At 41.7% G+C, this 16,042-nt stretch overlaps 1 protein-coding gene across 3 annotated transcripts in view; it reads right to left on the reverse strand.

Moving 5' to 3' along the window:
* UBA3 (ubiquitin like modifier activating enzyme 3) overlaps positions 1-16,042 on the reverse strand; it is a 57,417-nt gene that overhangs the window by 22,020 nt on the left and 19,355 nt on the right. For all 3 annotated transcript variants that reach the window (XM_056524583.1, XM_056524582.1, XM_056524585.1), the window contains 4 exons: positions 14,140-14,222; positions 10,999-11,079; positions 7,323-7,366; positions 1,260-1,324 (listed from right to left, as the gene is read on the reverse strand). In XM_056524583.1, the coding sequence (XP_056380558.1) occupies positions 1,260-1,324; positions 7,323-7,366; positions 10,999-11,079; positions 14,140-14,222 (273 nt within the window). The remainder of the gene's footprint in view (positions 1-1,259; positions 1,325-7,322; positions 7,367-10,998; positions 11,080-14,139; positions 14,223-16,042) is intronic.

Consider the following 16,042-nt stretch of genomic DNA (forward strand, 5'->3'; position numbering starts at 1 on the left):
TGCATAAACACCCCTGCCTCTAGCAATAAAAAAAAATAAAAAAAAGTGGGACTGTCCATTAAGGATGGTCAGTGGGTAGAAATTTTAGGAATGGTATCACAGCCCATAGACTTTCGCATCTTTACTTCATACATGGGGTTTACAGGACCTCTAAGTTTCTTTAGGACAAAAGCCTCAGGGCTAACTTAATGTTCACATTGGATTTACTGCTTATGATGGACTAATCTAGAATGATTTTGGAGAGAATGCAAAGATATTATTCATTGTGTCTTTTCCCTGAGGGTACGTTCACACTACGGAATACGGGCGGAATTACGCGGTGTGAACTTAACATTAGTGTGAATGGGTCTCCGCGAGACCCGCTCAAAATGCGGAATACCGCCACTGAAACTGTTCCGCGCAAAGAAAGAACATGTTCATTCTTTGCGCGGATTCCACGAGCACTGCATAGCCGTCAATGGTGACGGCTCAGTGCCCCGCGGCCCTAGCGCCGAAGTATTTTCGGCGGCGGCCGCCAGACACAATCTCCGCTAGCGGAGATTACGCAGTGTGAACGCACCCTTAGTCGTCCTTTAAAGGACATCATTGCGACCGACCCACATAAGCCTGTGATCGCATGAATGCTCTATATCAGTTGTCTCAAACTGTGGCCCTCCAAATGTTGCAAGTTTTGAAACAGCTGGAGGGCGACAGTTTGAGACCCCTGCTCTATATGATCGGCAAACTGATTGCATTGGTTAGATGAACCTAGCCCAAATGAGTTTGTGGATACTGTTAATTGGTTGGTAAACTTGGAAAAAAAGGGGGTCTATAGTAATTGTAATGCAATGCATAAGCTTGAAAAACTGTGGGATGCCTGGTTAGATAGCCCTGGTTTAGCTTCTAGAGATCTTATTTATTATGGTTATCTGTATACCTATTTTCTGAACAGTATGGCTCATGTATGTTGTGCTGACTTTTACCCTTCTACGATCTATTAGCCTCTTGATATAGCTCCATCGGAGATATGGAAACAATCAGATTCTCTCCCTTGACAGGGTCCTCCACACTTCTGATCAGTGAGGTAACAACTTAGCATCTATCCTAAGTTTATTTTTATTTTTTTACAAATTAAACAAACACACAAACACAACAACCACAACAACCACAACAACCACAACAACCACAACAACCACAACAACCACAACAACCACAACAACAACAGCTTACTAGAAATCCAGAATAAAACAATTCTAGTAAAGAATGGATAGATATATTACCAGCATCCCATTCAACCAGCGCCTGGCAATAATGGAATCCAGACCACACACTATGATATGGAACTCTGAAAGGGTAAGAACAACAGAAACATACAATTATTATCAGAATATGCACGTGTCCTTTTTCCCTTTAGGTTTAACCCCTTAAAGACGCAGCAATTTATAGTTTTTGCTTTTTTGTTTTTCCTCCTCCCCTTCAAAAAACTATAACTCTTTCATTTTGTTCACCTATAGACCCGAAGGGATGTGAAATTGCTATCGACCGAGACGTGCAGTTCCGGGCGCCGGGCAGGTGAATTTTTCCGGCCCTTAGCCCTGCTTTGGGCAAGCATGGCCGGACCTGACAAGCGCGGCAGCGCTCAGCAGTCAGTATGGAGCGGGCTCCCGACTCCTGCCTGCTCCATACTCTGCAGCCCCCGGCTGTTTTCAGTGGCCAGGGGCCGCCGCTAATAGCCAGCAGGCTGGCTATTAACCCTTTAGATCGCAGCTGTCAAAGATGACAGCACCGTCTAAAGGGACATGTGAATGCTCCCTGGTGGGCTAGTGGGGTGGATCATCCCCTTCATCGTCATTACAGGGGGGAGATCCACTATAGAGGTAGCCGGAGGGCTTACCTCTGCTTCCCTGGTGTCTGTGGCTCTGTCATTGATAGAGCCTGGCTGGACTAGGCTTTATCAATGGATCGCAGAGCACACAGATCAATGGAGTTCAATAGAACTCTATTGATCTGTATGAGGAATCTAATGATTCCTGCAAAAAGTCTAATAAAGTGTAAAACAAAAAAATAAAGTTTTAATAAAAGTTTAAAAGACACACATTAACCCCTTCCATGTTAACAGTTCAAATCACCCCCTTTTCCTATATAAATACATGCAAACATAATAAAAATAAACATATTTAGTATTGATGCGTGCGTAATTGTACGAACTATTAAACATTATGTATCCCGTACGGTAAAGGATGTAAATTAAAAAAAAAAATACCAAACCACCATAGAATTGCAATTTTTATAATATTCCAGAAAAAAAAGTTAAAACGCAATTAAAAAGTCAGATCAATACCAAAATGGTACCAATACAAAAACAGATTAAGTGCAAAAAATTAGCCCTCTTACAGCCTGGTATGCGGAAAAATTTTTTAACGAAAAGCTACAGGGGTCAAAAAATGGCAATTAAGAAAATTCTAAAAAGTTTAGAATTTTTTTAAAATTGAAAACTATACAAATCTGGTATTGCTGTAATCAGGCCGGCCTTAAGTATCAAAACAACATGTTCGCTCAACCACAAGGTAAATGGTATAAAAAAGAAAAACACCAAATTTGCTAAATTATCTTTTTTTTTTTGTTCGGAGAATATGTTATTTAAAATTAAAAGGTATCATTATAGTAGGTAGTTATAGCTATTATAGGGCGAGGAGGAAAAAATTAGTGTAAAAGCAAAGATTGCTCCAGACAAGTGGATCGTCATGAGGGACAAATAGATTTTGCTCCATTTTAGTTCCGTGGACAAGTAGTTTTTTATTAAATTTCCACACCCCTGAATGTGAAGACTTGTTTTTTGCACCACTAATTGCACTTTGTTGTGATGTTCATGATGTTACCACATGGGAGCTATAACACTGCAAAAAAAAAAAGTGGAAAAAAAAGTGAATAAAGATCATTTAACCCCTTCCCTAATAAAAGTTTGAATCACCCCCCTTTTCCTATTTAAAAAAAAAAAAAAAACTGTAAATAAAAATAAACATATGTGGTATCTTCGCATGCGGAAATGTCAGAATTATCAAAATATATAATTAATTAAACCGTACGGTCAATGGCGTACGCGCAAAAAAAATTCCAAAGTCGAAAAAAGCGTATTTTTGGTCACTTTTTATATATTTTGAAAAGATTAATAAAAAGCGATCAAAAAGTCCTATCATTACAAAAATGGTACCGCTAAAAACTTCAGATCACGGAGCAAAAAATTAGCCCTCATACCGTCTCATACGCAGAAAAATAAAAAAGTTATAGGGGTCAGAAGATGACAATTTTAAACGTATACATTTTCCTGCATGTAGTTATGATTTTTTCCAGTAGTACAATAAAATCAAACCTATATAAGTAGGGTATCATTTTAACCTTATGGACCTACAGAATAAAGAGAAAGTGTAATTTTTACCGAAAAATGTACTGCGTAGAAATGAAAGCCCCAAAAATGTACAAAATTGTGTTTTTTCTTCAATTTTGTCGCACAATGAATTTTTTTTCGTTTCTCTGTAGATTTTTGGGTAAAATGACTGATGTCATTACAAAGTAGAATTGGCACAAAAAATAAGCCATGATATGGATTTTTAGGTGCAAAATTGAAAGAGTTATGGTTTTTTAAAGTTAAGGAGGAAAAAACGAAAGTGCAAAAATGGAAAAACCCTGGGTCATGAAGGGGTTAAGTATATTATTACTATGTTATTTTATTTCACCGTGTTGGTCCAGATCAGCTCCTCTGAACAACCATCAATTGAATTTAGTCACTTTTAGATTCTGCAAACAATTTTGATTGTGGTGTCTAAAGGGTAAATGCTGGACATTACCTAGATCTTAATCAACCGGGTACGAAGCCCGCTCAGCTACTGAGCGTGCTTCTTAGACCAGGAGCAGACAGAGGGCATACGTTTACGCCCTTCATTCTCTAGGGGTTAAAATAAATAAACAAATTAAAAAAGGTCAATATACACACCCTTTTCCTATATATTATACAAAAAAACATAATTGACATTGCCACGGGAATATCCAAACTATTAAAATGGCATATTACACACATATATATATATATATATATATATTAGGATAAGTGCCCTAAATTCAAAAAACACACAATGCCAGAACTACTGTTTTCATTTTATCATCATGACAGCACCACCATGAGATTGTCCCCAGTAGCTCGAATAGGAACAGGAAACACAAAAAGGTTAAAGGGGTACTCCGGCGCTTAGACATCTTATCCCCTATCCAAAGGATAGGGGATAAGATGCCTGATCGCAGGGGTCCTCCCGCTGGGGACCCCCCATGCTCTTGCACGCAGCACACCAGTTACAATCAGTCCCCCGAGCATGTTGGGGTGCGACGTCACGCCTCTGCCCCCGTGTGAGGTCACGCTCAGCCCTTCAATGCAAGCCTATGGGAGGGGGCGTGTTGGAAATTGAAGGCCATTTTAATGTGAAGGTATATTTGGACAATATAACCACAGCGGCCTTTATTAACCATCAAGGGGGAAACAAGACATTCTCCTCTAAGAGATCTCTCCTCAAAAAATTTCTTATGGGCAGAGAAAAAAATTATGTTCCCTAACAGCTGTACACCTGAGGGACATAGAGACTTCTTAAGCCGGAATCAAGTGGATCCAGGGGAATGGGGACTAAATTCCCAGGTCTTTCAGTCGCTGGTGAGAGTTTGGGGAGATCCAGAAATAGATCTTTTTGCCAGCAAGAAAAATCGCAAAGTCCTGAAGTTCTTCTCTCTCAATCTGAGAGAAAAACCGAAGGTTTGTGTCATATTCATAGCCCCTTGGTGGCCCAAGAAAGGTTGGTTCAGCCTTCTAAATCTTCTCTCAGTAACAGAACCGATCCGGCTTCCTCAAGTGAAGAATCTTCTGACACAGGGACCTCTATGTTGTCAAGACCTAAAAACTGTACAGTTAACAGCATGGCTCTTGAAAGTCAGATCCTACTAAAAAGGGACTTTCTAGTAAAGTGGCTAGTACATTGTTAAAGAGTAAAAAAGATTCTACCTCTACTATATATTTAGGATACTGGAGGAAATGTATTTCATGCTGTGGTTCTTCCTCCCCTGGACATTCTGAACCAGACATCTCTAGAATACTAAACTATCTCCAAGAAGGGTTCGAAAAAGGTCTTTCTATCAGTACCTTAAAAGTTCAGACGGCAGCCTTGGGATGCTACTTTGATTCCTCTCTAGCTGAACATAAATGGCTAAAAATATTTTTTTCTGCTATATCTAGAATAAAACGTAATATCTAACTTGTCTCCCCCCTGGGGTCTAAATTTATTTCATTCTGCCTTAACCAAACATCCTTTTGAACCATTATCTGAGACCTCTGTTAAATTGTTGACCTGTAAAACTGCTTCTTTAGTTGCCATCACTTCGACAAGAAAAGTAGGTGAAATCCAGGCTCTATCTATTGAAGAACCGTATTGCATGATTCTGGATGACAGGATTATTTTTAAGATTAATCCAGCGTTTCTCCCTAAGGTTGTCACTAATTTCCATAGGTCTCAGGATGTTATATTGCCTTCATTCTGCAATAATCCACAAAATCATAAAGAAGAAGTCCTACATAACCTGGACGTCAAAAGGTGTGTTATTCATTACCTGGAGACTACAACATCTTGGAGAAAAAGATTCTAATTAGGGATATAGGTTGAACTTGATGGACTCTGGTCTTTTTTTCAACCTAACCTTTTATTATGTATGTAACTATGTAACCTTTTTATTAAATTTCAAGGGCCAATAAGGGCAAGAAAGCTACAAAAAATTAAATTTCTAGGTGGCTAAAGATAGCTATGCAGGAAGCCTATAAATGATGTGGTAAGAAAGTCCCTGAAGGTCTTTGGGCTCATATCACTAAGGCGCTAGCTGTCTCCTGGGCCGAAAAAGCTTCAGCCTCCATCGAACAGATTTGCAGAGCGGCAACGTGGTCATCTCCGCATACTTTCTTCAACCATTATAAGTTGATCTTCCCAAGATCTGTCTTTCAGCTGGAAGGTGTTGCAAGCTGTGGTCCCTCCCTAAAGTCACCTGTTTGTTTGGTATGTCTCATGGTGGTGCTGTCATGATGATGAAATGAAAAGTTGGAATTATTACTTACCGATAATTCGTTTTTCACGAATTCATCATGACAGTAGTGTTGGGCGGTATACCCGTATGAACCGGATACCGTTTTTTTTTTTCTCCCACGGTATGGATTTTTTTCCCATACCGGTCGGGCCCCTCCCCACCCTCCGAGTCAATAAAAAAAAAAATTAAACTTACCCGTAATGGGGGGTGGTCCGGGCCATCCTGTAGTGTCCGGCGGCATTCCGGTGGAGGGTGAACCGGTCCGGGCTGTCCTTCTCCGGGGGTCCTCTTCTCCACTCCGGGCAGGCTCCGTCCTAGTACGCTGCATAGACGCAGCTACGCCGTGACCAGTTCTCCCTCCACCCGGAATGCTGCCGGACACTACAGGAAGGATGGATGGATGGATGGCCCGGACCACCCTCCCCGGACAGTCCCTGCAGCAACTGGGAAGGTGAGTCAGGGTTCTGGGATGGACAGGGGTTTGTATAATATACTATACCTACATTAGGCCCTCCAGCTGTTGAGGCCCTTCAGCTGTTGCAAAACCAACTCCCAGCATGCCCGGACAGCTGTTGGCTGTCCGGGCATGCTGGGAGTAGTAGTTTTGCAACAGCTGGAGGCACCCCTAGTTGGGAAACACTGACCTATACTATACACTACTATATAGTCCAACATGCTGGGAGTTGTAGTTTTGCAACAGCTGGAGGCTGTAGGGTTGTTTGTTACATCTATTTAAAAGGGTACTCCACTGCCCCAGTGTTCAGATCATTTAGTTCCAAAAGCCCATTTAGTTCTACACCACCTCAATGCAAGTCTCAATGTAAAAAAAAAAAAAAATACCGTGAAAAACCGTGATACTTTTGAAAAATACCGTGATACTCATATTTGGTCATATCGCCCAGCGCTACATGACAGCACCCTTTAATTCCTGCCCTTGTGTGGATAGGTATTATAGGTGTATTGTTTATGCTCTAGTTAATTTAAAACCACTGATAGGTTGATGGGGAGAGGCCTATTTAACCTCAGTGTTTACTGTTCCTATTAGAGCTACAGGGGACAATCTCATGGTGGTGCTGTCATGATGAACGCATGAAAAACAAACTATCGGTAAGTAATAATTCCAACAATGTGAACAGAAAAATAAAACCATTTATGTTAATTGAGAGGCAAGGAAAAAAGAAGAATGGCTACATGAAGCTATAAGAAAGGTGATTGACATGTGAAGAAATCATTACCTCTGTAAAAGGATTCATCATAATCTTGAATCTTCTTATAATGTCTTAATTTTACACATGGTAAAGGAAAAAAAGGACAATCAATCTAGTATGAGGTTCAGAGCATTTTGTGCATGAGCAACAAGTCATCAGGCAGTTCCCGGAGGTTTTTTGTCTGCATTGCAGGTTTTGATCAATAGATCTCTCCCTATACCCAAACAGGAAGAGATCTATGAATGTATGTTGTTGGGGTGGGGGAAGCTGTTGGGGACCAGCACAAAGACTTGTGGTTCAGTCAGCATGAAAGTGATGACAAGTTCCCTTTAATTGGAACATTCAGGTGTGTTAGACTGGGTTCACACCACGTTTTTGCAATATAGTTCCTGTATCAGGTTTTTGATAAAAAACGGATTCCTCAAAACATGTGTACAAATATACGGTTGAAAAATGATGTCCGGTTGCATCCGTTTTTTAAGAAAAAAACGTATACGTTTTTAACTTTTCATTCCATTATGAATAAAGTTTCACTTGTTTGATTGAAATTCCAAGAAAAAAAGTCAAGCACCATATAGTAAAAACAGGATGGAACTGTACGCACATACGGTTTTGTACAGTTCCCATTGACTCCCATGTTAAAAAAAAGGTATATGTTTTCAATACGGTTTTTCCCCCGGACCAAAAACCCGGGTTCACACCACGTTTTTGCCATACTGTTTTCTATTAGTTTTTCTAAAGAAAACAGTTTGGCAAAAAAAACTGATGGAACAATATGGGAAAAAGTAAACCGTATGTGTTTTTAAACTGTATACTGTTTTTAACGCCGGGCGTATGCATACGCCCAGCTTCCCAAGTCCTTAAGGACGTGGGGCGTATGCATATGCCTGTGGGAATTCCGGTCCCCGCTGCTAGCCGGTTGGGGACCGGACCGGGATGCCTGCTGCACATCAACGAGGGGGGTCCTGAGACCACCCCCCCCCCCCCCCCCCCCCCCATGTCTGCGATCGCAAAAAATCGCATGTCAATTTAGACATGCGATTTTCTGCTATTCTGGACTGATCGGGTCTCTGGTGACCCGATCACCCGGAAAATAGGGATGATCGGAGCTGTCAGTGACACCCCTGATCATACTGAGGGATAGGAGCAAGGTCGCAGTGCTGCGATCTCCTCCTATCCCCTGTCATTGGTCAGAACCGATTCTGAACAATGGTAGCGCAGGACAGTGGGTTGCCACGGCAACCCCCTCCGTCTTGCCCACCCCTGGATGTTGTGGGGAACGTGTGGAGAAGATGGAGGCCGGTACCTGGAGGAGAAGATGCGTGGGGACCGCAGATCGTCGCTGGAGACAGGCGCAGGTAGGGAAACGACGTTGGGGGCATACTGGGAGTTGTAGTTTTGCAACATGTGGTGCCCAACAGTGGTGCCCAAACGGTAGCCCTCCAGATGTTGCCAATTTACAACTCTCAGCATGCCTAGACTGCCCAGGCATGCTGGGAGTTGTAGTTCTGTAACATCTGTCCCTTCAGATTTTGCAATTTTCATGACATTTTTTGAAAATTGCTGCTCTACTTTGAAGCCCTCTAATTTTTTGCCAAAAGTAAAAATATGTCCATTTTATGATGCCAACATAAAGTGGACATATTGTATTTGTGAATAAAAATTACATTTATTTGGAATATCCATTTTCCTTACAAGTAGAGAGCTTCAAATTTAGAAAAATGCTAAATTTTCATGAAATTTGGGGATTTTTCACCAAAAAAGGATGCAGGTAACGCCGAAAATGTACCACCAAAATAAAGTAGAATATGTCACGAAAAAAACTCTCTCAGAATCAGAATATTCGGTAAAAGGGTATTCGAGTTATTAATGCGTTATTAAGTGACGGTGGACAGAATTGCGAAAAAGGGCTCAGTCCTTAAGGTGAAAAAAGGCTGCGTCCTTAAGGGGTTAAAAGTGCATACAGTTCCATCCGTTTTTATTAAGAAAAAACCCTTACATTTTTGAAAATGTGAATTTTTAATGGGAGGGGTGTTGGGGGGGGACTTTAGGATGCAAATGCGCATTTGCAAAGTAAAAACTGTATACGGTTTCCCGTATGGAACTGTATACATGTGCTTTTCCCATTGACGTCCATGTTAAAAAAAAAAAAATGTGGCTGTAGTACGGATTTTAAACCGGAGACAAAAATGTGGTCGTACTGCAACCGCATAAATTTTTTTTTTTTTTTTTTTTTTTTTTTTTTTTTTAACATGGACGTCAATGGGAAATGCACATGTATACAGTTCCATACAGGAAAAAGTATACGGTTTTCACTTTGCACATGTGCATTTGCATCCTAAAGTCCCCACCCAAGACCCTCCCATTAAAAATGGACAAAATTATCAAAAACTTCAGTTTTTTTTTTTTTTATAAAAACGGACGGAACTGTATGCACTTTTAAAAATAGTAAACCGTTTAAAAACGCATCCGGTTTACTTTTTCCCATACTGTTCGGTCCGTTTTTTTGCCATACGGTTTTCTTTAGAAAAATGGATTGAAAACAGTATGGCAAAAACGTGATGTGAACCCAGCCGTAGGCTACGGTTTTAGGTACAGGGGAAAAAAACTGACAAAACCTTACAGGATGCAAAATGGACACAACCTGATGCATCTTTTGGCATATGGTTTTCAATGGAGAGTCAATGCATACGATTTTCAATACGGTTCCATACGGTTTTCAATTTTAAAACGTATACGGGAACTGTGGTACAAAAACGTGGTGTGACCCCAGCATTACACACAACTGTTTGACCCAAAGCCAATTTCTGCTCTATGTTTTACTCTTAAAAACTGTGGCATCTTTGAGAAAACATGGCTAACAACCAGGCCAGGGCACCAGGTGAAGTATCTGGGACAGTGTTTCCCAACCAGAGTGCCTCCAGTTGTTGCAAAACTACAACTCCCAGCATGCCCGGACAGCCGAAGGCTGTCCGGGCATGCTGGGAGTTGTAGTTTTGCAACAGCTGGAGGCACACCGGTTGGGAAACATTGATTATGAGGTTCTTGTGTATGCGTTGTGCCTCCCTTTTATAGCACATGTGGCAGGTATGAGTTTTTTGCCCATAATGATAACAGTGGCATGCTGGGAGTTGTAGTTTTGCAACAGCTGGAGGCACACAGGTGGGGAAACATTGATTATGAGGTTCTTGTGTATGCGTTGTGCCTCCCTTTTTTAACAAATGTGGCAGGTATGAGTTTTTTGCCCATTATGATAACAGTGGCATGCTGGGAGTTGTAGTTTTGCAACAGCTGGGGGCACGCTGGCTGGGAAACACTGGTCTGGGAGGTGGTCTCTATGCTTCTCCCTGGCTGGCTAGGCTAGATTGGAAGGTCTCTACCTATATGCACAAATAGGGAGACAACAATGAAGTCATGCCAACCTCCTCCTAGTTTCCCATGCTTGGTTTTCAAAGTTTCTCAGAGTAAAACATAACTGTCAGTAACAAGAGAGCTTATCCGGATTTCATGGTGCCTGTGGTTTGGGCAGCATAAATCTCCTTTTAAAAGGGAACACTTCAGGCAAAAATACTACATTTATTGTGTTATACCACATGCATGGGCAAACTTCTGAGGGTTTTACCTCCTGCTAGGTAATCTGAGGGAATCTGGAAAGTGTCCAGTATAAAATGATGGTCACATCACTGATGTATGGAAAGGATACGGTGTGACACAACAGTCCGGTATTCTGCTGTTTATAAATTCAGCCGCCACCTCGGCTTTGGGTCTCCCAACATCTTTGGGCCTAAAGAGTACAATGACAAAATAATTATATAATGTTAGATCAGGAATAGATGCAGTAATGTACCACTGATCCAAAAACAGGTTCTGTTACGTATCTCAAAGTATTCTAAATACTCAGATATTAACAACAACAAAAAAGTTGTATAGGTACTGGAGATTTTGTTTTTCTTATGAAAGATGTAAATGCTCTTTAAAAGGGGTGCCAGAAAGTTAAACAGATTTGTAAATTCAATATGAAGAAAAAGACAGTGGAGCACTCACCAGGTAATCTTCAGTCAGAGGCCTTTATTATAGAAGATCTTACAGGTACATGCAGGGAAAGAAGATTGTTAGGACGCGGGGGTACACTGAACGGCGATGGACCATTTGCGCGCCGAATCGCTTTGTCAGGCCGGTGTATACACTGGCCTGACGAAGCGCTTTGGCGCGCAAACGGTCCGTCGCCGTTCAGTGTACCCCCGCGTCCTAACAATCTTCTTTCCCTGCATGTACCTGTAAGATCTTCTATAATAAAGGCCTCTGACTGAAGATTACCTGGTGAGTGCTCCACTGTCTTTTTCTTCATATTGGATGTTCTGATGTCTTTATGTGGATAGCACCTAGGAAGTGTCAAGCATGGCTCTTTAAGGACTGTGTGAAGCTGGAGTGTGGAGTTCCTTATTACTGAACAGCTGAAGGGAAGGTGCTGAGACCAGAGTCTTTGCTTGCTACTTAAGATTTGTAAATTACTTTATTAAAAAATCCAGTACTTATTAGCTGCTGAATACTACAGAGGAAATTCTTTTCTTTTTGGAACACAGAGCTCTCTGCTGAATCACGAGCACAGTGCTCTCTGCTGACATCTCTGTCCATTTTAAGAACTGTCCAGAGTAGCAAAAAATCCCCATAGCAAACATATGCTGCTCTGTTTCAAAAATAATAATTTTCTCTTTAGAATTCAGCAGCTAATAAGTACTGGAAGGAGTAAGATTTTTTAGTAGAAGTAATTTACAAATCTGTTCAACTTTCTGGCACCAGTTGATTTAAAGAAAAAAAGTTTTCCACCGGCGTACCCCTTTAAAAGGAGTTGTCAAAAAAGACAAACCCGATGCATACACTCTATTAGGACTCGCACCTGAAAGCACTGCAGTGCAAGTCTTTTTATTACTTGTTGTATTACTTGTTGACCTTTCCCAGCATTCCATTCAGCCAGAGACAGGATGTCATAAGTCACATGGTCCCAAGGGGGCGTGGCTACACTCCAGTGGGTGGGTTGATAGCAGGGTGGAAGGGATTTACTGAAGTGTTATCCACCCACCTTTGAAGACCATGTGACTTATGTTGTTTCTGGCCTCATGCAATGCTGGGAAAGGTCAGAGACAACAGTAAAGTAAAAAGACATGCACAGCAGCACTTCCGGGTGTGGGTCCCGTACGCGGGAACAGGACAAAGCAACACACAGAGATAATAGAAGCACATTACACAGTATTATAACTTGGCCTCATGCTCAAAGGCTGAAATAAATGTGGAATAGTCCTTTAATAACACAGAGCATCTCACATTGGGGTGAAATCATCTATATATTACATGGCTGGACAAACCTTCCACAATGATAATAGCTCATCATTTAAGGGGGGCTGCTTTTAGAGATGACCTATGTAGCCCTCACCAAACAAGCAAGAGTGCTCTAATATTCTATGGAAGTTATCAAAATAGACAGCATGTGAAAACTCTACATGTCTGAATCATCTTAAAGAGGCACTGTCATTATGAAAAACATTTTGCAGTGCTACTGATAAGATTACTTTTTTTAAATATACATTTATAAAAAACAAAAAGTCAATTTTACTAAAAAATAAAAAAAAATTAAAATAGCCGCCACTAGGGGTCATCTATTTTTATGCAATCTACAGACTACTACAGACTACTCTGTATTTTGCAGCATACTGGATACCGGCCGTAAAGTATGTTGGTATCCAGTATAGGAGATCACCATTGCATCCCTACAGCCTTCAGATGCTCCTAAACTACAACTCCCATGATGGGAGTTGTAGTTTTACAACACCTGGGGGTACAATCTTTGTAAAACTGTGTTAGAGTAGGTTCACACGTGCGGATTTTCGCAGCGTATTTAGCTGCGGATCTGCTGGTGAAGGCCCCGCTCTATGCTGGCTTTACAGGTGCCTGCTGGTAGCGGCAATACGCCGCTACGAGCAGATACACTGCAGTGATGTGCACGGCATACTCGCAAATCGCGGCCGCTCTCCCTGCTCTGAGCTAGGCAGAGAGCTCCCGCGATGTGCGAGTATACTGCGACTCGCACATCGCAGTGTGTCTGCTGGTAGCGGTGTATTGCCGCTACCAGCAGGCACATATAAAGCCAGCATAGAGCGGGGCCTTTCCCAGCGGATCCGCAGCATACAATACGCTGTAAATCCGCTTGTGTGAACCTACCCTTAGAGCTGTGTATTCTCCAGCTGTGTGCCTCCAGCTCTTGCAAAACTACAGACAAAGGATTTGTGGGCATGCTGGGAGTTGTAGTTTTGCAAAAGCTAAAAGGCAACACTGCTCTAACACAGTGCTTTACAAACACTGCAGCTCCAGCTGTTGCAATGCAAAACAACAACTCCCATTATGCTTGAACTGCCAAAGCTTTCTGACTCCTGAATAACAAAGAAGCAGATCAGACATTCAGGAGTCTGTGAAAGCTGAATGACACACACAGTGACAGCTATGTTGATTAGCATTCAGGTAGAACAGATAGAAAATGTATGCTAAAAACTACTGTGCAGGGATTTGCAGACTGCCAGGCCGCTCCCAGACTGAGAGCAGATGAGTCATTCACAGTGAGGGAGAGAGATGGACACACCCCCTCCAGAAGGCAAGAACAAAAAGCAAGTGAGCAACAAATAAATAAAATTTGTTAGGGATAAATCCTAGACATATAAAAATGATATGTACATGATCAGGATTAAGTACTGAGTAACATCACTTTTTTTTGCACTATGACAGGTACGCTTTAACTTACGTAGTATAATCCTATCAAACCATAATACAAAACAAAATTAAAGGCATCACTTACCGGAATAAAAACTGTCTATTTAAATTCGAAACATCTATGGTGTCCATGTCAATGACATGAATCTGCCGAAATCCTGACAGGGCCTGGTGTGTAAAGAGAAATGGGTTATGAATATAAAATCCACCTCTCTCACTGCTGTATAAACGTTTACACTGCGGAATTAGGTGAGGAAAATGTCCTTAGTTTCTCTAGGGCTGGGCTTCCCAACCAGGGTGCCACCAGCTGTTGCAAAACTACAACTCCCAGCATGCCCAGACAGCCGTTTGCTGTCCAGGCATGCTGGGAGTTGTAGTTTCGCAACAGCTGGAGGCACCCTGGTTGGGAAGCACTGCTCTAGGGACGCGCATCTTTCTGCTCCATGGTAAAAAGAGCAGAAATTATGCGGAATTGGCACTTATTTCCATGGCAATTTGCAGCAAAAATAAGTGCTGAATAAAGGGACCGTGACACCATATTTGTACTGCCACTTCCAATGCTAATACACATACCTTTGTAAAGTAACAGATCCTTGGGGCACTGAGGGAGGTTGTCCAGACCACTCATGTCTGCTCCTGTAACCCTGCCGGGACACTGAGCCCGAGCCACCACCCAGCAGTCACTTGGAACCTAGGCTGGTGCGAGATCTCACACGTGCAATGTGTCTTGATGGGACTGTCACATTGCTTTACTGCTGAGAGGCAGCGCGAGCCCAGTGGTCAGACGAGGCTACAGGAGGAGATGGGAGTGGTCCAGGCTACCAATCTTTACTGCACCAAGTACAGTGATGGCCGTAAATGTTGGCACCCCTGAAATTTTTCTAGAAAATGAAGTATTTCTCACAGAAAAGGATTGCAGTAACACAAGTTTTGCTATACACATGTTTATTCCCTTTGTGTGTATTGGAACTAAACAAAAAAAGGGAGGAAGAAAGCAAATTGGACATAATGTCACACCAAACTCCAAAAATGGACTGGAAAAAATTATTGAAACGCTTAACTTAATATTTGGTTGCACACCCTTTGGGAAAAATAACTGAAATCAGTTGCTTCCTAGAACCATCAATAAGCTTCTTACACCTCTCAGCCGGAATGTTGGACCACTCTTCCTTTGTAAACTGCTCCAGGTCTCTTATTAGAAGGCGCCTTTTCCCAACAGCAATTTTAAGATCTCTCCACAGGTGTTCAATAGAATTTAGATCTGGACTCATTGCTGCAAATTAGGAACTCTCAAGTGCTTTGTTGCCATCCATTTCTGGGTGCTTTTTGATGTATGTTTGGGGTCATTGTCCTGCTGGAAGACCCAAGATCTCGGACGCAAACCCAGCTTCCTGACACTGGGCTGTACAGTGCGACCTAAAATCCATTGGTAATCCTCAGATTTCATGATGTCTTTCACAGATTTAAAGCACCCAGTGCCAGTGGCAGCAAAACAACATCAAACCTCCACCATATTTCACTGTAGGTACTGTGTTCTTTTGTTTGTAGGCCTCATTGCGTTTTCGGTAAACAGTAGAATGATGTGCTTTACCAAAAAGCTTGAATGGTCTTGGTCTAATCTGTCCCCAATATGTTTTCAATGCTCAGGGAGATTAGCTACAGTGCCATGGGTTGCAAACTTCTTGATAATGTTGCGCACTGTGGACAAAGGCAAATCTAGATCTCTGGAGATGGACTTGTAACCTTGAGATTGTTGATATTTTGCCACAATTTTGGTTCTTAAGTCCTCAGACAGTTCTCTTCTCTTTCTGTTGTCCATTGCTTAGTGTGGCACACACAGACACACAATGTAAAGACTAAGTGAACTTCTCTCCTTTTTATCTGCTTTCAGGTGTGATTTTTATATTGCCCACACCTGTTACTTGCCCCAGGTGAGTTTAAAGGAGCATCACATGCTTGAAACAATCTTATTTTTCCACAATTTTGAA

Source organism: Hyla sarda, chromosome 6, assembly GCF_029499605.1.
Source record: "Hyla sarda isolate aHylSar1 chromosome 6, aHylSar1.hap1, whole genome shotgun sequence".
Taxonomy (NCBI): Eukaryota; Metazoa; Chordata; class Amphibia; order Anura; family Hylidae; genus Hyla; species Hyla sarda.